At 34.4% G+C, this 22,413-nt stretch overlaps 1 protein-coding gene across 2 annotated transcripts in view; it reads right to left on the bottom strand.

Moving 5' to 3' along the window:
• Positions 1 to 5,464, bottom strand: part of LOC105466647 (glycine receptor alpha 3) — a 179,234-nt gene extending 173,770 nt beyond the window's left edge. For both annotated transcript variants that reach the window (XM_011715716.3, XM_011715717.3), the window contains exon 1: positions 4,931 to 5,464. In XM_011715716.3, the coding sequence (XP_011714018.1) occupies positions 4,931 to 5,001 (71 nt within the window). In that variant the 5' untranslated portion in view covers positions 5,002 to 5,464. The remainder of the gene's footprint in view (positions 1 to 4,930) is intronic.
• Positions 5,465 to 22,413: the final 16,949 nt, after the last annotated feature.

Genomic DNA, 22,413 nt, shown 5'->3' with positions numbered 1-22,413 from the left:
TATATGCTATTAATAAGAACTGGTCCTTGAGATAAATAGCATAAAACTATGATAAATCTGCAACTTCATCATTTGGTTCTGATAAGTCTCATCAATACAGCTGAGCTCAAGGATCTTTGAGTACTTCTCCATGTCCTGCTCCAAGTGTTCTATCCTCATCATTGACAAATGTATTTTCCATTCTTTCTTTTCACCACAGTATACTCACCTTTATAACCTTTTGTAAATCCATGCTTTGGCAATTAAATCTATGCAAATATCTGAATTCCCAGCTGATGGCAGGAAACCTAGCTTTTCTGCAAGCATCTTAACCTCAAAATACCCCAAACCAAATTCAATGTCTTCTTTTCTTCCAACTATGCAAATCCTCTACTATATTTCACTATTTCTTTTAAGAAACTACATTTTGGAGAAATATTCTCACATAGTTTCCAAATTCTAAAACAATCAGAATAAACTTTTATTCTAGTAGTTGTGTCATTGTTTCTTTACATAGCTCTTATATAGTTACTATCACCAATCCTATGACTAATTGTAATTTTGAAGTAAACACTACCTCTTAAAGAAAAGAACTGACAGGGAAATTTTGAGTCAAGTTATAAAACTATTCCTGTAATGATGACTTCTCAGTTACAATTAAATTACTTGCTTCTAAATTTTAGCCATATTCCATTGTGAAGCAATGCTGTGACTCCTCCATATTTTTGTAGTTTTATTCATGTAGCTAGCTCAATAGTTTTGCTTGTAGAATACAGTTTTGAATCATTGACTGTAATTTCAACTAAATTTGACAGCCACCATTTCCCAATCACATACTATGTATCTGTATCATTCCTTTTGCATAGAATATTCCCTTTATATATCATTTTGTCCCTTGAACAAGTATCTTACAAGGCCCACCACAAATACCAAGGCTTCTTGATGGTTTCGCTTCCTTATATTCCCTAAAATATTGCTATCTGTAATTGTTTCTTTTGTTGTTTGACCCTTTTCAGTTTATTCTAGACTCCAAGTTGCTAAATGGAAAAGGTAATATTTGTTCAATCATCCATAGCTAAATTGTGCTTAGCACAAAAATTTGTGCACAGAATTTCGTGAATAAATCTTGTTGAATTACTTAATCTTATACAGTAAACACATAATTGCTGATTGGCTTGCCTCAGTACACAATTGTGTGTTTAAGGGAAGAAAAACTATATAGAAGAAGAAATATTTTTCAAGATGTTCTTTCAATTGGCAGCGCAATTTGCTCGAGGCATGGACTGGACTATGATTCTTCCATACATGGGACAATTTATTGTTATTTTCAGAGAAAAAGGGAAGAATCACGTTATATATATCAAAGATTCTTTAAAAACTATATAGAATCTTGCTACACCTGCATGTAGTAAATCATAACAATAGTAAAAGTTTATTCCTAGAAAGACAGCTTTCTTCAATATCTTACATAGACAAATAGAGACAACATTAAAAATTATTCCTCTCATCCTCCAAAAACATACCAACAGCAAAACCAGTAAGTTCCATGCTAAAATAGTTTACTAAGGCTTTGAAGTAAACCAAGAAAATATTATATTTTTTATTGTTATGATATCTGAAATTCACACATTCAGGTTTTGATACAATGTGCCCTAATTTATTCAAATAGAAATCCTGCGTTGATATCAACATGTAAAGATGAAAATTTAAATGATATGACAAGAAAGTAATCAACTTAAATGAAATATTTTTGGCTGTTTCCCTGCTTTTGGAAGTTGTTCTGCAAGCTCTTCATAATGATCACTTATCTGCATTTCAAAGAAAGCTGAACACTGATGTTTTGTTCTTTATTTTATTAATATGATAACTAAAATCCAAAAGTCATAGAAGAATTATTTCATAAAATAGCAATATCCAAACCAAGTATTAAAGTTTTAAAAACTTTTTTGTAAATATTTTGTAAATATTTTTCTGCTGCTTTTGCCTTAATAATGTTTATTTACTAAAGTATGGATGATATTTTAGTGCTTTTAAAAACATAAAAGCACTAAAGTATCATCTGTAGGTTTATAAAAATATGCTAGAAATACTAAAAATTTGTATATTATGATAACATTGCACTGATCAAATTGTGTACTAGTAGGCAACAGAAACTCTCATACATTACTGATATAAGTGTAAAAACATACAACTACTTTGGAATAATGGCAGTATCTACTAAAGTTAAACACACCCATGCCTATGTTATGCTTAGCAATTCCCCTTCCAGAGAAAGTCTTGGACCTTAACTTCATGATCCCAAAATGCATACATGTATTCACCACAAAAGATGTTCAAAGATATTCACAGCAGTACTAACAAACCCTAAGAAATACCCAAATACTCATCAACAGGACAATAGGTAAGTTAATTATGATGTATTCATATAATGGCATATGATACAGCAATGAGAATGAATAAGCTATTGTTACATGCAACAATATGGATAAATCACATAAACATAACACTTATAAAAATAAAGCAGACTCAGAGTAATTATATAAAATTCTAAAATGGAAAAAAAAAACATATTTATTATATAAGTCAGGAGAGTGATTACCTTTGACCAAGGTAGTGCCTTGGAAAGGATTATGGTGGAGGAAGAGGGTGGGGTGGGTGCTTCTGTGACAGTCTCACTTCTACTTGTTGAACTGTAGTCTCTTCACTTAGGTGTGTTCCCTTTGCAAAACTTTTTCTAGAGGGAAATGTATTATTTGTGCATTTTTCTCTGTGTATATTGTATCTCAAAAATATGTTTTTAAAAAATCTTCAAAGCCTATGAAATAAAAAGTCTGTACCAGTAAATTATCAACTTATAAATATCTGTGGTTTCTGATTGTTGTTGCCTCCAAATTGCCCTGGTAAGCTGTTTTCAAACTTAAAAATATGTTAGGAATTAATGCCATTACTTTCTTTTGTCTTTATCTTTTTTCTTGTTTCCTCTGTGCTCAACACATCAGGGTTGGAATTAGAGAATAAAGAATCATTTCCATGAAGACATTTATTTTACAAAATATTTCCAGTAGAGGGAGCTTTCTTTTTTTTCCACAGGAAATTCTGTTTTGGCTGTCATCACTAAAAGTGAAAATGCTTAATTTTTTACATATAATTAAAGTTCTTCAGAGAGTGATAACTTACTCTCATCTAAGACTAGTCATGGATAGGTAAAAATTTATTTGTTTTATGAAAGTAGAAAGAAAAACTTGATGAAGAATATAAGTTAAGAAGTAAAACTTTTGTATGTTATATGTCTTTTCAAAGAATTACATTTTTGCGCTACTCATAAAATGTATTTCTAACTACAATTACTTAAGATTAATGAAGATAAATTCTTATAATCACAGTCATCCATTTGAAATACTTTTCATAGCTTTTAACACAGTTGGACAAAAATCAGGGAATCTAGTGATGCAAATTATTTATCTCAGAACATGTTTTAACAAATATCATAGTGAATTGCCATTATACAAATTTAACCTCATTGACCAAAACATTTTGGTTTCTGATTTTAGCTTCCTAAATCTAAGTATCTATCAACTAAGCTAATCTGATTTCTTTGAAAAAATGCATTTTACCATCTAAGCCATGAAGAAATATATTACAGGGAAATTATCAGTTTATATTTTAACATGAAGTTCGTACTCCTTTACATAAAAATTTCATAAATATAAAAGCTCCATATATTTTGCTTTAATTATTACAAATAAAATTTCTGACAATAATAAAGTTAAAAAAATTTACTAGATCATATAAAAATGATTTTCATTGAAAATATTTTGGTTAAAAATAGTTGAATTTCTTATTTTGGGAAAAAATCAATAATTTCAGAAATAATAACCATCAAAATCAGTTTCTATTCTATATAAGCAAATCAAAATAATTTAAGTTTCTATAAGGTAGTTTGAGATACACTATTGGTTTTTTTAAGGTAGCCCAAAGATGAAAAATTGACATAACAATAAAGAATATTTACATACTCCTAATAGAAATCAGTATACATATAACTTGGTTACTCTAGTTATTTGACTTCAATCCTCCTTTGAAAACCTTGCAAGCCATAAAAATGGAAATCCTATGGTAATTAATTGTAATAGTTAAATAAAATTTATATTGGTGGGTTAAAATTCTATGTGAGCAGTACCTTACCTTTACACATTCATTAAGAATGGGGTAAAATTATCTGATCCTTTGCCTAGTTCTCTTATACTCTTTAAATTATTTTTTAAGCCTGCCAAATATGACAGGATCATGATAAGAAAATGACATGTTATAGAACAATTTCATAGTTTAATGGCTTTGTTATAATATTACTTTCATCAAGAAGATTATTCCTGACATAGAACACATCTAATAATCTATTTATGATTTTGCTTTCATGTATTACCTGAACTAGGTCATTAGAAAATAGTACTTGCAAGGCCCTTATTTTGATTCATTTAACTTAACCTTTGAATATACCAACAATGTTTGGAGTTTCTCTCATCAGTAAACGACTGTCTTCTATATTTCTGCATTTAAAAAAGTAATGTCTCATTTCTAAATAGTAAATGTTTTGTAACTTTCAAAAAGAGAGTAACACCAAAATTATATAATTCACTTAGAAAAGGGGAACTTTAAAAGCAATTTGAGAAGGAAAACGTAGGCTTTTGAAATAATTTGTATTTTTTTTTTCTCAGCTGCAAATAACTCAAGATGCCGGTTGCTAAAATGCACGAATTAATGAAAAAACAAATGAGTAGGTCTCAGTAGATAGACAGCTAGATAATTTAGATAGACAGCAATGCTATTAAATTGATTGTTTCAACAAGTCAATATAGAACTGCAAATTTCCCGGTTTCATCAATAACAAGTGGTTGTAACGTAATACACAGGCTTAATGAGTTCTCCAACTGTTAAATCCAAGCGGACTCACCTGAGTAACAGTGCTGCTTCCCAGAAGTAAAATCCCGAAACTAATGTCCGAAAGTGTCTCACGTGGGCCATGATACGGAGAGATATTCACGATCCTGAAAATAGTCTTATCCAAGGCATGGGGAACCAGAAAGACAGAATGAAAATGTGCAATCTAACCCCGCATGGTGTTGGTGTAGACTGATGCTTGGGAAGCTTCAGCACCTTAGACAGCTCCCTGCAGTATGCGGACCCCTTCTCAGCATTGAGCAGAAGGGGAGAGTCACAGGGTTATAAATGTGCAGGTGATTTTTAGAGTGAAATTACAAAAATGAGTGAGATGAAATGTCTGAAGTGCCTAGGTGCTGGGCAACAATTCTCTAAAGCTCCACCAGCAAAGGAAGAATGTTCGTCCTTCCCTGACTGAGACCCAGGATTGGAGGAAGAAGAGCAGCAACAGCGGGAAAGAGGATGCCTCTCCACCTGCTCCAAGCGCCGCCCGCTGGAATCCCGCTCTCCACCTTGGGCTAAAACCCGAGACCTGGAGCGCGGCAAAGGGAAGGGGGGGTGGGGCCCGACGACCCGTCCTGCTGGCCAATCACGACCGCACAGCGGGACGGAGTGACAGGCCACTTACGACGGTAGGCGGGGCTTAGCATTTCACCCTTTAACAAAACCCAAACAAACCAAAAGGCGACTGGAGCGAGGTGGGCGGTAAAAGCCACAGGGAAAAGTCAGCGATTTTGTGATTTAGGTAGTATAACCCCGCGGGAGGGACCCTCTAGTGTTCTCTTCCGGGAAAAGACACACTTTAGGTCTTTTCGGATGTGACACTGTCTCTTAGACTCTGCACCGAAATGCAAGAGTCAACAGTAAACCCAGACCCTGGCGGAGGGCTGGGGAAGAGAAGACAATGTGGTGCATGAACGCCCGTGGAACGGAAGAACCAGCTGCTTCCAGAATCCTCTCAAGCCTGGCCAGCTTCTGGCCAGGAAGCATTGTTGACTGGATTTAAGTTGGGTTTCCTTCAGTAATAGTAAGGGTTCTAAAAAGATGAAAGTGTGAAGTCTAAAGAGATGGCTACTAGAGACGTAATCCTTCCCACTTGTTTTTGTTTTGTTTTGTTTTTGTTTTGTTTTGTTTTGTCTTTTCCGTTTTACATCTTCATAGTAAGTTCAAGTGAGAAGAACAGCTAGGTCACATGGTACCATAAGGTCCATCTTTTCTCCATCATGTTAGCCTTTCTGTCCTTCTTTTTCTCTATTTTCCCCCCTCCTTCTCTGTCCCTGTTTTCCTCCCTTCCCACATTTATTTACTTTGGGTTTTGGATGGAAGACTGGAAAAGAAAAGTGTGTGTGTGTGTGTGTGTGTGTGTGTGTGTGTGTCTGTGTCTGTGTTGTGTTGTTTATGTATTTCAAAGTAATCGAATTTTTTAAAAATTAAAACTTATTTGATCTTTATAGTGGCTTTTATTTACTATCAGCCATGATCAAAATGTTCGCTCCTTGAATCTTAGATTTTCCCCAAAACTTCCTCAGATATTTATTCTGAAATCCTTACTTTCATCTCTTAACTTAGTCTATTGACATGTCAAAAATGATTCCTTATTTCGACACATTAGTTATTCCTGAAATTCTCTGTTTAACGGGAAAGCATAAGTCACCACCTTCCAACCCTCTCATATGAAAAATTTCTCTCTCTACGCTTTAGTAAAAAAGTTTTATTTACATTCAGTGACAATAAAGAGTTTCCCAGATTTATTTCTAGATGTTCTTATTATACTTGTCTCTTTTCACATAGTGGTTTTCTGATTTAAATGATAAATTGCCACAAGTTTCATAAGGAACACCATTGATTCTGCCCAGGAATATTTGCACCTGGAGAAGATTCACACCGTTTTTATTAACTTAATTATTCATGATGAATCTTTTGAAATCTCACTAAGCACAAAAGCTTTTTAGTTGGTCATTCTTTGAATAGCAGTAATAATTGTTTAAAATCGTACACCGTAAAAAACTTCAAAACTTTATTTGAAGAATACGTGGATTCCTTGCTCTGCTTAACCACTGATTGGGTACTTTTAGAAAAGTTATGTTCTTTAAAAAATATTTTTTTAATATATATTTTTAAAGTATATTTATTGAGAAAATTAGATTAAATGACCTTGCAGATTTATTCTCTGGCTTGAAGGAGACAACTAATGTATGTTTAAGTCAGTACATTAATAGATAATATTAAAACTCTTTATAGTAATCTGGAAAATTAAATTACACAATAGCTTAAAAGACAGGATAATTTTAACTATTTCATCTTGCAGTTAACATAAAATGTAGGAATATACTTTATAAAATTAGTATGACATAAAATTAGTATGGATCTAATTCTTTTTTTATATATATAAAGGTCATGTGAGAGAATGGCTGGAATCCTCATAATACTCATTTTTCCTAACACCATAATTATTTTCTTCAAATTACTTATCACTCTTTGTTATCATCCTCCTCATTTATTTGTTTGACTTTTTCACTAGAGTGAGGACAATGGCCTCTATTTAGCACAGCACTTAGCATATAGTAGATACTAAATATTTGTTGGATGCATTAATTATCATATTGGAAACACAATATGCATTTTTTCTATTAATAAATGAATGAACTTGTTACAGTGCATTGGGAAGTAGAGTAATTACATATATTAAAAATTGAGTTGATTGTGGTGCTCTGTTTCAGATAACATTTGATGTTTAATTTCCTAGTGTATTTTTGTTGATGAACATTTATATTATTTGTTTTAATTTATATAAGGTCAAATGGAATATTATGCATCTACATATTTTTGGTAGCTATCTTGTAAATCTTATTCTTTTCAGAATAATAGTCCTGATTGAATGGGTAGGCGACTGAATGTGTTTCTGGGGCAGAGGGAACCTTCTGTAGCTGAAGAGTAGCTGATCAGCCCATTCATATACAACTAAGGTGGATTCTGACATGGTCAAATCTCAGCTTTACCCTTTGTGGCCTTTATTATTGCTTTCTTGCACTAACAAATTCTACTTCACATTATATAGGACATAGGACTTCGGAGCTTAATGGGCTATCAATCTTCATCATGCTTAATTCTTACTTTTCAAGAGAAAGCAATTGTAGACCTTTGTGGTTAAGTGATGGTTACAAGCCCTCGTTTCCAGTAAGCTGAAGATATCAAACTTGAATTTGGGACTTTAGGTTCATTGTCTAGTTTTTCTTTTTTCATTACCATGGAGCTATTTTTAAGGCACATTTATTCTATTTTTTCAAAATATATGTACATTGCCTAAGCTACAGAAAGATCAACTTCAGTATAATGATAAAGATGCCTCTTTTATTTAGCTTTTTTTTTCATTTTCTCAGTTGTTTCTACCAATGCTAAACCTATAATATTTTCCACACATTGTTGAGATGCTTTACTATTTAATGAAAGCCCCATATACTCTTTAAGTCAATGTAGTATAGAATTAGTGCTAGTTTACTGAGAGTTGATTGGATTCAGTAGCATTCAATCATTCTAACCATCTCATCAAAAATTGATATACAGCACAAAATGCCAGTTTAAACACTTACCAAAAGTAATGTTACTTTTGAAATAATTAGAATATTGGCATATTTGAATTAACACTCCCTAAGTTTGAAAGAAAGTTTTAATTTTGGGATCAATCAGAAAGTTGCTTATTTAATATACATCTAGTAGAGAATAATTGGCCTTATGGCAGGCTTATATATTGTCACTGAATATATGAGCCTAGTGAACTTACCTTTGGCATAGATATTGACCTACTGAGAACACTGGAATAATCATGAAAAGTTATTAGTTGATTAGGTGACACTCTGTTTTGAATAGTGGGAGAAATATCCAATAATTTATTTCCATTTGCTTGTCTAGGCTACACAATTTTGTACATGAATCTCAGCAACAGCTTCCTAATTGTTTCTCCTGCTAATCTAATTAAAGCTCCACTATAAATATTAAGTTTTTTTAAGTAAATCAAATGATGCTACTTCTATTCCCAAAGCCCTTTATTTCCAATGCAACAAATTGAAATTCATGATCCCTTTTATAGCTCACGAGACTCTGAATAATATCCCATTGGTAATCTCCTGAGCCTCATTTTTTAAAATGTGAAATTGCATTTATTTTTTGTACATTTTGTAGACAGTTTTAACTTTTTAGAATATTTAAATGAGTAATTTATTGCTTATTTAGTTTTAAAAATATTTATTAAGAGATGATTGATGTTCAAAAAACTATGGATATTTAATGTACACATCTTAATGTGTTCCGAGATAGAGATACACCTTTGAAACCATCAACACAATTAATGCTATAATCCCATCCATGACCTCCCAAAGTTTTCTCCCACTCTTTCGATTGTTTTGTTTTTTCTTTTTGTGGTAAGAGCATTTAACTAAGATTTATCTTCTCAACAATTTTTAAAGTATACAATACAGTATTGATAATCATAGGACCTTTGCTGTAGAGGAGATATTCAAAATTTTTTTTGTCTTGGGTAATTGAAACTTTAGAACTTTTGTCCAATCCTTCCCCAGTTTCCTCCTCCCCTATCCTCTGATAACCAACCCTTTGCTCTGCTTCTGTGAGTTTGACTGTTTTAGGCTCCACATATACATGAGATCATATAGTACTTATCCTTCTGTTGACTGGCTTATTTCTCTTAACATAAGGTCCTTCAGGTCCATTCACGATGCCACAAATGTTCAGGTTTTCTTATTTTTTTAAGGCTAAATAACATTCCTGTGTGTGTATATATTACCATGAATCATGGTGTCACAATTGATTTCTTTATCCATTCATCCATCAATGGACACACATGTTGTTTCCATATCTTGACTACTGTGAATAATGTTGCAGTGAACATGGAAGTGCAGATATCTCTTCAACAAACTAATTTCAATTCCTTTAGAAATGCACCCAAATGCAGAATTTCTGGATCAAATGGTAATTTTAGTTTTAATGTTTGAGTAACCTTCATCTTGTTTTCCATAGTGGCTCTACCAATTTGCATTCCCATCAACAGTATAAAGTGTTCTCTTTTCTCTACATCTTAGTTAACACATGCCCTGTGTTTTTTGATAATAGCCAACTTAACAAATATGAGCTGATATCTCTTGTGGTTTTAATTTGTATTTTCCTGATGACTGGTAAAAGCCATTTTTCATTTACCTATTGGCTATTTCATGTCTTCTTTTGAGAACTGTCTGTTTGGTTCCCTTGTCCATTTTTTGTTTGGGTTGTTTTATTGCTATTGAGTTGTTTGAGTTTATTATAAGTTTTAGATATTAACCCCTTTTCAGATACGTGGTCTGCAAATATTTACTCTCATTCTATAATTTACCTTTTCATTTTGTTAACTGTTTCCTTTGTTGTGCAGAAGCTTTTTCATTAGATGTAATCCCACTTGTTTATCCTTGCTTTTGTTTTCTGTGCTTTAGTGTCACATCCAAGAAATCATTGCTCAGTCTAATCTGTAGAAGCTTTTCCCCAAAGTTTTCTTCTAGGAGTTTTATTGTTTTATGTTTTACACTTAAGTCCATATTGAGTTGATTTTTGCATATAGTGAGAGATCAAGTCTAATTTCATTTTTTTTTTGCATTGAATATTTGATTTTTCCAAAACCATTCATTGAAGAGACTACTTTCCCTCATTGTGTATTCTTGGCACCCTTGTCTTTTCAGTTGGTCTGTATGTGTGTTTTTATGCCAGTGCCTTGTTTCAGTAACTGTAGTTTTGTAATACATATTCAAATCAGGGAGTGTGATACTGTCAGCTTTGTTCTTCTTGCTCAAAATTGCTTAGGCTTTTTTTTTTTTTTTTTTTTTTAACTTTACTGGTTTCCCTTTTCCCCACTATGTATCAGTCATATAAGCTGTTTCTTTTCTCAGAATTTGTCTACTTTAAACACCTGTCTTCTTGGGCCTTTCTATCTTTGGTCACCTTTCAGCCTTTAACTCACAGGACGGCTATCAGTTTCTTTCTTGAGCACAATATATAACAAAATTTCTCCTTTACCTTTAATTCAGGATGTTTTTTTCTTCATAGATGAAATATAATTTGGTGTTTGCCCTTGTCTGAATACTTCATGAAGATGAGGAAAATATATGTTTGTGTCTAACAGTGTCTGGCATGTGGTATGTGGTCGGTAAATGTGTGTCAAATCAATGATTGAGTGCATAAATATTCTTTGTTCTTTGGTTATCCCTTTTTTAAATTCCATGCTTACTAACCTTTTTAACCCATTCTCTCTTCGTCAAATTATTTAAGATCTCTAGATTGTAGTGTGTTTTCTGTGGCCATCGAAATGTATCTTTGGAGTTTTTATGTGTGTCCTCAGTTCATTCTGAGAGTACTTTATTTATTTATTTTTGAGACAAAGTTTCCCTATGTTGCCCAAGCTGGAGTGCAGTGGTGTGATCTCAGCTCACTGCAATGTGTGCCTCCCAGATCCAGGCAGTTCTCCTGCCTCAGGAGAGTGCCTTGTTTATGAAAAATAAGTTAATATTATCCATTATATTAGAATTTTTACAATTTTAACACTTGTTAAAAATATTCAAGACATTTTTTAGAGACAGTATGGAAGAGCTTATTCAAGCGAGAATATTGTGATAGGTATAGGGATTGCTGCAATGGGTCTTATAATGTGGTAGAGACATTGGTCTTGACTCTGGTTACATAAGGAACAAGTGTGAATTTATGGTCAAGGAGTAGGGGTCAGTGAATGAAAAATTACTAAGAGAAAACATCAGGGATGGGGGATTCTTCTTACACTGAGTTGACAGGGTTTTTATTGAAGGCAAAGCAGCATGACAAGATATTGAGGGTAAGGAATAAGGAATTTGATCAGATATCAAGGTTGTTTATGTACAAAGGGCAGGGGATTTTCACTAGACTAGCCCAGCAAGATTCTTGCTAAAAGTGCGCTAAACAGGCAGAGCCCATTGGAACTAAGGACAAAGTCCAAGGTAAGGGCCTAGTCAGAAAGAAGACTCAGAGGAGCCTGACTTGGGCTTGGGCAATAGCTTAGAATTTTTTGAAGTTTAAATATGGCAATTCTATTACATTGTAGTGTAACATGTTCATGATGCATCTATTCATGTCCACAGCTTTGGTCAGAAACACATTAAAAAGAAACGTTAAGAACTTACCTATTATAGCATTTAAACTGGATAATAATTAGGCTACATATGGAATCATCACAATATCTAATGATACACTACAGAATTAATAATTTACCTCTATAGAAAAAATTATAATCTGTTAATTTGTACAGCTAATAAATTTTCTGAATTTTGACTATTAATTTCTAATATAACAACTATCACATGTGTAAGTATTTTATAAGACCATTATCACTTCCAGCTTCTTCCAAAATCTCATTTTCTTAACTAACGTTTATAGTATTTTTGCCAGAGCAGATATCCTTTAAAAAGTGCCCATTATCAAAATATCTAAAATACTGGAAATATATTTCTTTAAAAAAAAAAAAAACTAAATGCTTAGCTGAGATTTCACAGATAAATAATAAAAAATACCCACAGGACCAAACTACCGAAAAGGAATGAAGCACAAAAAGCAAGTGAGGACTGAAGCTGAAAGGTGCCCAAGGGGGAACAACTGATCTATCTTCGACTAGAGCTTCTGTTTTAACTCGAGGCCCACAGAATTGGAGCAACGACTGCAGCCCAAACAAAGACCTAAACACTCTGTCTTTTAAAGCCAGCAGTCCCTGGAGTTAATAACCAGAGGATACAATCGAGAAAAACTATTTATATCCTAAAGGAAAGAAGGAAACTTGTCTGTCTCAACTTTAGCTCTGAATGAGGCCAGAAAAATCTCGCTAAAAAGTCATTTACCAAAAACATACACAGTTTTTGAGCCAGAATTAACACCACCTGTGGCCACAGAAACACCAAGTTACAAATACACATTTAACTGGTGCTGTGATTTTAATGTCCCAGAAATCTGGTAGAAACAACCATAATTCTCCCTGGAGGACTATATCTTTGTTTTTTTGTTTGTTTGTTTGTTTGTTTGTTTGAGATGGAGTCTTGCTCTGTCGCCCAGGCTGGAGTGCAATGGTGCAATCTTGCTTCACTACAACCTCCACCTCTCGGGTTCAAGCGATTCTCCTGCCTCAGCCTCCCAAGTAGCTGGGATTACAGGCACATGCCACCACGCCCAGCTAATTTTTTGTATTTTTAGTAGAGATGGGGTTTCACCGTGTTAGCCAGGATGGTCTTGATCTCCTGACCTCGTGATCCACCCGCCTCAGCCCTTGGAGGACTATATCTTAAGCTGAAGTCTGAAGGGAAGAATTCCCACAGATAAAGTTCCAAAGAACATATGCTCAATATCAAAAACAGAACACATGAAGAAACAAGCTACTATGAATTCAAGTCAAGAAAGCAGGTAAAACAAAATTTGAAGTATAAAGATTGTAGATATTGGAATAAGTGGCTAGAGAATATAACATAAGTGTGTTTGTTAGAAGAATAAAAATATGGTTGGCACTATAAATCAGTCAGATTTTTTAAATAACCAGGAGATTATGTAGAAGTGAAAAATATTGTAGCTAGAATTAAAAAATTATGGATATTTTTAACAGCAGATTAAGCATGCTGGAAGATAATAAGTGGGTTAAAAGATACATCTGGGGCCAGGCCTAGTGGCTCACGCCTGCAATCCCAGCACTTTGGGAGGCGAACGTGGGTGGATCACAAGGTCAGGAGTTCGAGACCAGCCTGGTCAATATGGTGAAAGCCCGTCTGTACTAAAAGTGCAAAAGAAAATTAGCCAGGCATGGTGGTAGATACCTGTTGTCCCAGATACTTGGGAGGCTGAGGCAGGAGAATCACATGAACCAGGGCAGTGGAGGTTGCAGCAAGCCGAGATAGTGCCACTGCACCCCAGCTTGGGTGACAGAGCGAGACTCCATCTCAAAAAAAAAAGAAAAGAAAAGAAAAGAAAAGAAAAAGATATATCTGAAAATTATACAATGTTAACCATACAGAGTCAAACATATTTACAAAAACAGGCTTAAAGATATGGAGAAGACATTTAAAGACATAGAGAAGAGATTCATGATTTCCAGCAAAAATTAGATGCATATTAAGAAAAAATATAAATTAAATGGGGATAAGTAAAATATGAAGAGACAATAACTGAAAATTTTATCAAAATGATTAGATATGAATTTTCCATATTATGGAAGCGAAAATTATCCCAGCAGGACCATGGAGAAAAACTGTAGCTAGACTGCATAATACTAAGCTGTGTATGCAGTCTAGCCTAGACTGACTAGTATTTCTTATAAAACACTTATATATGTGATAGTTTTTAATGTTGGAAATTAACAGTTACAACTTACAGACTGACTAGGCTAGACTGCATTATGCTAATGACAAAGACATCTCAAAAGCTGCTACAGAGGAAAGCAGCTTTTATTATTTTAAAATAATAAAGAATGAATAACAGCTATATACAGTTTATAAGAATCGAGTATAAACCAAAAGATATTTAGAAGCATAAAAGTAAAAAGAGAGGAAAACACATCAGGTAAATGCTGAAACCTGCAAAAGTAAAATCAAATATTAGGCAAAGTAAAGAAATTAACATATTTACACACAAACCCACAAAAAGCATCTTCATATAATGAATAAAGTTTTACCAGATGGATAGGAAATTTCTAAATTTGCATACATCTAATAGTATAGCCTTGAAACATGTAAAGCCAGAAAATCTAAAGGATAAATCTACCACTGTAGCAGGGCATTTTAATATGCTATTCCATAGCTTTTATGATATGAATTAGGATATCAATTTTCAAAAATATGTAATATGATTAACAAATTTGATCTAATGAGAAAAAACAACAATACAACCACAATTGTGTCATAAACTTTTTTTTTTTTTTGAGACAAGGGTCTCTGTGTCATCCAGGCTTGAGTGCAGTGGCATGACAATAGTTTGCGGCAGCCTTGAACTTCTGGGCTCAACAGATCCTCCCATCTCAGACTGCTGAGTAGCTAGGACTACAGACTTGTGCCACCATGCCAGACTAATGTGTTTTGCTTTATTTTTTGTAGAAATGGGGGTCTTGCTATGTTGCACAGGCTGATCTTGAACTCCTGGCCTCAAGCTATCCTCCTTGTCCTCCCACAGTGTTGGGATTACAGGCCTGGACCACCGGACCCAGACCATAATAAGCATTCTTTTTAAGCACACATTAAGCATATAGATACTCAAAGTATAGAATTTGAACATATAGACTATAAACAAAGTTCAACTAATTTTAAAATGTGCTGTCATCTCAGAGAATGAATTTAAAATTGAAATTGAATTAAAATGAATAATTATATATTGCAAATTAGGAAATATTTATAACTTAAAGTAATAAGAATACTACATATTAAAAGCCTCTAAAACTGTGATTAAAAAGAAATAGGTATCCCTAAATTGTCATAAAGGCTGAAAATTAATGATGCACACATAGAAATTAAGATGTTGTCATGAACAATTCAATAAATCTCATAAATATGCAAGGAAGTAAATACACATAAGAGAATAAGTAATTAATAAAGTAGAAAACAAAGATAAAATAGATCATTATAAAAGCTAAATGTTTTTCAATAGGGTTTAAATTAGCAAAATTTCTCACAATAATAAAAAAGCAGAAAAAGAGAGAAGCAGCAAATAAAGAGTATTGAATACTCAAGTTTGGAAAATAATATGATAGTCAATTATTGATAGCCAGGGTATTTCCTAAAAAATAAAAAAGAAAAGTGACAATCTAATAAAAGACAAATATGGAAATATTGCATTAACAGGAGCTTAAAAATACAAAATAAGTGTTTGCATAATTAAAGATGTTAAACTTTGACCAGGCACGGTGGCTCATGCTTGTCATCCCAGCACTTTGGGAGGCTGAGGCAGGCAGATCACTTGAGATCAGGAGTTTGATACCAGCCTGGCCAACATGGTGAAACTGTGTCTCTACTAAAAATACAAAAATAAAAATTAGCTGGGTGTGGTAGTGTGCACCTGTAATTCCAGCTACTCCAAAGGCTGAGACACAAGAATTGCTTGAATCCAGGAGGTAGAGGTTGAATTGAGCGCAGATTGCACCACTGCACTGCAGCCTGGGGGACAGAGTGAGACTTTGTCTCAGAAAAATAAAAAAAATAAAGATGTTAAACTTTATTTGTAACTAAGGAATACAAATTAAATTATGGGCGAAAGTTTAGAGCCGTATTGACAAATGTGTAATCGTAATGCCAATTGTTGCATGAATGTGGATCAACAGAAACTTACATAGGCTTAATGAAAACGTATACCCATTTTAAAAGACAAGTTTTCTCTACATTAACTGTAATCAAGAATGCTAATCTTAATTAATATCATAGAAAAGAATCTGGCATTGGTAAAATAGGAAGAATGTACAAGAATATTCATAGTTTTTAATGGGAAGTTGGCTTGAAGTAAATGAAATGTCTATCAGTAAACAAAGAAACAATAAGTAAGTAAATGAGTGAAGTATGTTCCTGTAGAAGAATATTATACAACAATGAAAATGGATATAATTCAGCTACTTATTTCAACATGAGTGAATCATAACAACACAGTGAAATACACTGTAGAAAATAGAGAATTCCACTATAGAAAGTGTCATTGTTTGTGTCAGTTGATTGATAAGTGGCTGTATTGAATACTTTACTGTCTAATAATCGCTATATTATCTGTTGACTTGTGATTCGAAACTTTAAAAATATTGTTTCTAGAGTTTACAATATTATTGGAGAAATCATACTTATATACCCAAATAGTAAAGACCAAAACAAAACAAACAAAAACATTAGAGACAATGTCTAACCAACAGCTAATATGCTTGGTTCAGATAATATGGATTTTAGGAGTCTAGAAAAATGTGAAGCCAGAATAACAGGGTGCACTCTTTGAGGAGGTAAGTGAGAATACAGTGAAAAAGTTAGATAAGTTGTTGGAAGGCATATAAAAGACACCAGACCCAGTTTACGTGCCGTACGATTTGAGATTCTGCCCCAATACTTCAGCTAGTAAATTGCTCCCCTGGTGGAGTGATGTACACTTTTAATCCTGAAGGATGTGAAATCTTGGTTACCTTGTCCTTGTTCAGTCATGTTTGGTGGATTTGACAACTGATCTCTAATCTCTAGTCATGAAGCAACCAAGAGACAATGCATTGGATCTCCTGGATTCCCAAATAGGTACTGTAAATTGTATTGTATAGCAGAAATCTTAGTTTCTCATTGTAATCAAGGCTGATTACCATGGCTACATGGCTACTGAAGTGAAGTGACTCTTTTTTTTTTTTGTCTACAGATCCACTGGCATGATAAAGGCATGGTAATTGGCCAGATGGTACATGCAGTTTCTAGTTCAATGGAACTCTTCCTGTATCTCTAACAGATGAGTTTTCCCTTGACACCAGGAACTATTGCCTGTTAGAGACAAACGTTGTGAAGCTAGGAAAAACAAACTCTCTAAATAAGTGGAGGTCAAAATGAGAAGATTTGATGCTACTTGTACTCCTAGGTTCCTGAACTCCTATGTTCTCAGCATTAGTGTCTGTATTCATTTGCTAGGACTGCCAAAACAAAATACCACAGACTGGGTGGCTTCAACAACTGAAACTTACTTTCCCTAAGTTCTGGAGGTTAGAAGTCCAAGATCAAGGTGCCAGCAGGTTTGATTTCTTCTGAAGCCCTTCTGTTTGGCTTGCAGATGGCCACCTTCTCACCTCGCCTCACTGTGGTCTTTCCTCTGTGCATCCACATCTCTGCTTTCTCCCCGTGGGTCCTAATCTCCTCTTCTTATAAGGATGCCAATCAGATTGGATGAAGGCCCATCCTAAGGGCTTCATTTTAACTTTAATACCTCTTTAAAAACCCTATCTCCAAATACAGTAGCATTCAGAGGTCCTGAAGGTTAAGACTTCAGCATATGAATGTCTGGGGAAACAGTTCAGCCCCACACATTGGCAGTTGATTTGGGGAATGACCTGCATTGTGGAGAACAGTACTGCGCAGCCACAGGGTGTTGTCCTCAAGCAAGGATATTTGCTGAACCTTCAACGGGGTACTCAGCCATTCTATTAGGCTAAATGTGTATGATACAAGACCGATTAATCTAATAGTGGTGAGCTCATTATTCTGTATTTTGCTGGCAATAGAAAATGTTGATAAAAAGAGTCAAACTCTGTGAAATATTTTAAGAGATTTATTCTGAGCCAAATATGAGTGACCATGGCCTGTGACACAGTCCTCAGGAGGTCCTTAGAACATGTGCCCAAGGTGGTTAGGGTACAGCTAGGTTTTATATATTTTAAGAAGGCATGAGACATCAATCAAACACATTTAAGAAATATATTCGTTTGGTTCAGAAAGGTGGGACAAATCAAAGTGGGGTCTTCCAGGCTATCGGTAAATTTAAGCATTTTCGGGTTGACGGTAGAGTTTGCCTAAAGACCTGGGATCGATAGAAAGAAATGTTCAGGTTAAAGATAAAGGATTGTGGAGACCAAGTTTTATTGTGCAGAGGAAGCTCCCAGATAGCAGACTTCAGAGAGAGCAGGTTGTAAATTGTTTCTTAATTGGACTAAAAAGGGTGACTGGCTCTTAGTTGATTATCTCCTGGATCTAGAAAGAAGGGAAGGAAAACAAAGTGGGTAGGGGATTCTCTACAGAATGTGGATTTTCCCCATAAGAGACCTTGCCGGGCAATTAAGGTAGGGAAATGAAATATATTTTGGGGTTAAATATTTTTTCTTTGTCTCATAATATTATGCCAGAGTCAGACTGAGAAGTAAGTCACAATACATAGGGTCAAATAAAACCCATCTGATGAGAATGGTTTGTAGGGCATGCCTCCTTAGACCCCTTAGGTAGGAATTTGGGTAAGATAAAAAATCAGAGCTTAGTCCTCAAAATTTATCTATTTTCTTTTAAATTGACAACATTTAAAAATCCTTTTGAGGGGTAAATTTCAAATATTCCTTTTTAAAGGTCTATTTAACTTTCTCATACACACATATTCACAAACACTGAGAAATTATTTCTGTTCATGAAATGAAAAATGGCATTGTTTAAAATGATTTACCAAATCATATAAGCCTTCAAACTAAAACATATTATTCTTCTCTCTGTAGTTCCTTTTTCTGTTGCTAAATGTATTTGGAATGCTATGTGTTGTTTTACTAGAGAGCGTCCCACGTGGTTCTTAAGTGATTAGACAATGACTAGCCATTAAGCCACTTTTTTTGCTTATTATTATTTTAAACTTTAAAATGGGAATATTATATGATTATTTTTCACTGAAATGAAAATGCAAATAAATTACCCAAGAGGTGGCTTATAGAGGAGATACTTTTGTCTTAGGTATAATACCTGTTAGAGTTTTATGAAAATCCTCATTTGTTTCTCAGCTGGTAATGTGTCAATAGGATGTACGTGTGAAATTCTCGAGTTGCTTGTGATAATGTTCTCTTTGTTCCCATGACCCCAGCAGCTCCTCCTGTGTAGCCCTTAAGGCTAGAGTGCCTTTATTATTCCATCTACCTCCAGAATGTTGTTCTGCCATTTACCCATTTTTATAGCATATAGGACCATGACCAAACAATCTAGAGTTTATGTCATACATTCAGTAGAGTATTCGGGGTAGACAGTTTACCTAAGTATGGCCATTTAGGTTGAATTTTGTCCTTCCAAAAGAGATGTGTTGGAGCCCTAACCTGGGGTATCTCACGTGACCTTATTTGGAGATAGGTTCTCTATAGAAGTAATCAAGTTAAAACAAGGTCATTATATTGGGCCCTAATCCATTATGACTGATATCCTTATATAAAGAGGAAATTTGGACACAGAGATAGACAAGCATAAAGGGAAGGTGATAAAAAGAGAGAGTAGATGGTGGCCATCTGCAAGCCAAGGTAAGAGGACTGGAACAGACACTCCCCTCACGGTCCTCAGAGGTAACCAACTCTGCCATTTCCCTGACTTTGAACTTTTCACCTCCGGAAATGTGAGGCAGTAAATTTCTGTTGTTTAAGCCACCCAGTCTGTCATACTTTGTCACAGCAGCTCTAGAAAACTAATAAATTCAGCTCTCTACAGCTTCTATTCAAATTCCTGATAATCTGTTCGTCTTTTCTAAATCAAATTGCCACTGGAATCAATGAGATAATAGGCTTGAAGATCTTTATGGAAAGAACAGATAAGGACTCTTTCCTCCTTGGGCTGAAGGAGAAGTTTCCAGATTCTTGGAAGAACCTGTCACACAGAGACTCTTCGGTTCTTAGAAGTAAATTTGACATTGGTAAAAATTTATCCAGTCAGTATGACCTTAAGGACTAGGGAGGAGCTGGACTAGGTCCTCTGCCCCTGAGGTTGAGTATCTGCCTGGAGACCTGAGAACAGGAAGGCTTCATCCTGCTCCTCAGCAGTGGGTGCTGGCAGCCCTTCTGCTCCTGCACCACTAGCTCAGTGTTGTAGAGAGTAGTCTGCCTGCTTCCACTTGTTTACCCCCACCACCAGATCTAAGGCTAATAAAGAAAATAACAAATAGGGGTTCTAACAGCCAGAGAGAGGATCAGTCAGCACAAACAGATCTCATGACAGCAAAATAGAGTTGCTGCAGGAGACAGAACATACTTGAACAAACAAATTATAAGAACTCTTAAGAAAACTCAAGTGCACCCAGTCACTTGAACTAAATCACATGATTTTCCAACTAAATATTTCAGTAGGTAAACTGAAGGATGCTTTAACATGAACCCATTCAGAGGTATAGAAGATCTTATAGAAGAAATATATCGAAGCACAGAGGTACAAGTTATAATAAACAAACAAACAACTAGCCATTTGGAGAGTAGATGAAATAAAAATAACCCGCAAAACTTGGACTTATATAAGAAAAAACATGACAGAAGCTTAAGTAAACAAACACAAGAGGAGATATCTTGACTTGAGACAAAATTATCAGAAGAACGAGTCTTACTAAATTTTAGGCAATTTTAAAGTGAAATAAGGAAAGTTTGCCATACCCTGCCATAATTAAGTTTTTTAAAAAGAAAAAAAGTTATATTTCACACAAAGATTCTAACAGAAAAATCTAAACAAACAATTAGAAAAAAAGAACCTAGCCAATTTATCAAATAAAGAAATGTACTCTACAACCAAGGAGGGTTTATAGCAAGAAGACAAGACTCTTTCAATATCAAAAAATTGCCAACATAATTATCAACAACTTTAAGAAATAAAGCACATGATCATGTATGAATTTTGGCAAGCATTGGGTAAAATGTTTAAATTTCCAATTAAAATGGGTATGTTTGTAAAATACTTGAATTTAGTAAATATTGTCAAAAATTCTGCTTAAGCTGGGCATAGTGGTTCATGCCTGTAATCCCAGTGCTTTGAGAGTCCCAGGTGGGAGGATCCCTTGAGGTCAGGAGTTGGAGGCCAGCCTGGGCAACAGAGTGGAGACCCTGTCTCTACAAAAAAAAAAAAAAAAAAAAAAAGAAAACAATAAAATAACCAAGAATGGTGGTGCATGCCTTTAGTTCCAGCTATTTGCACACTGATGAGGGATAATTGCTTGTGCCCAGGAGTTTGATGCTGCAGTGAGCTATGACAGCACAATTGCACTCCAGTCTGGGTGACAAAGTGAGTCCCTATCTTTCCCCCCACCCTCCAAAAAGCTGTGTAGACTATAATGTTAAAAGTTAAGGCACTAAACCATTTCAATCAAACCAATTATTCTTCTATAATGCCTTGGAGATTCAGTGAATGTAATGAAGTAATGACATATAAAACTCAAAAGAAGGTAACTAGTAAAATAAACTCATATAGGCAGTGAATAAAAGATAAAATATTTAGGTGTAGGTAGAGGGAATTGAAAACCATGTACAAATGGACAAAAAATGCATAGAATCCCTCAATGTCATGTCTAATATCATACGTTTGCATTTATAGAAAATGATATATGGTGTGTATACATGCAAAGAAAAGAAATTGGCAAATTTTTCAATAACTACTAAGATTAGCAAATCTTATTACCCACTGTTCAGGAGCTATAACTGAAAAAACATTTTTAGACAAATGTTCTTATTTGGTATTAACAGATTGTTTTACTTATATTCTTCAAATTATGTAAGAAATGTGGAAGCCAGCCATTAGAATTTGGTTTGTCACATGCAGTTTTGCCAGAGCTTTTTCTCTCATGTTTATTGGTGTTCAGAAGTTTAATACTTACTGTATTATTTACCATAGATAATATTCATGATAGGAATCCTATGCCTTACAAGCACAACTTGACTTTGTATTTATTTTCTGCATTACTAAAAAAAAAAATTACATTCACAAATATTGACTGAGCCTCATTCTATGTAGTGTTAAAGAAAATAAATAAGGGAGTTTTATT

This window comes from Macaca nemestrina, chromosome 3 (genome assembly GCF_043159975.1).
Source record: "Macaca nemestrina isolate mMacNem1 chromosome 3, mMacNem.hap1, whole genome shotgun sequence".
Taxonomy (NCBI): Eukaryota; Metazoa; Chordata; class Mammalia; order Primates; family Cercopithecidae; genus Macaca; species Macaca nemestrina.
The sequence above is the reverse complement of the archived record's forward strand: the minus strand, read 5'-3'. Positions and strand labels throughout refer to the sequence as shown.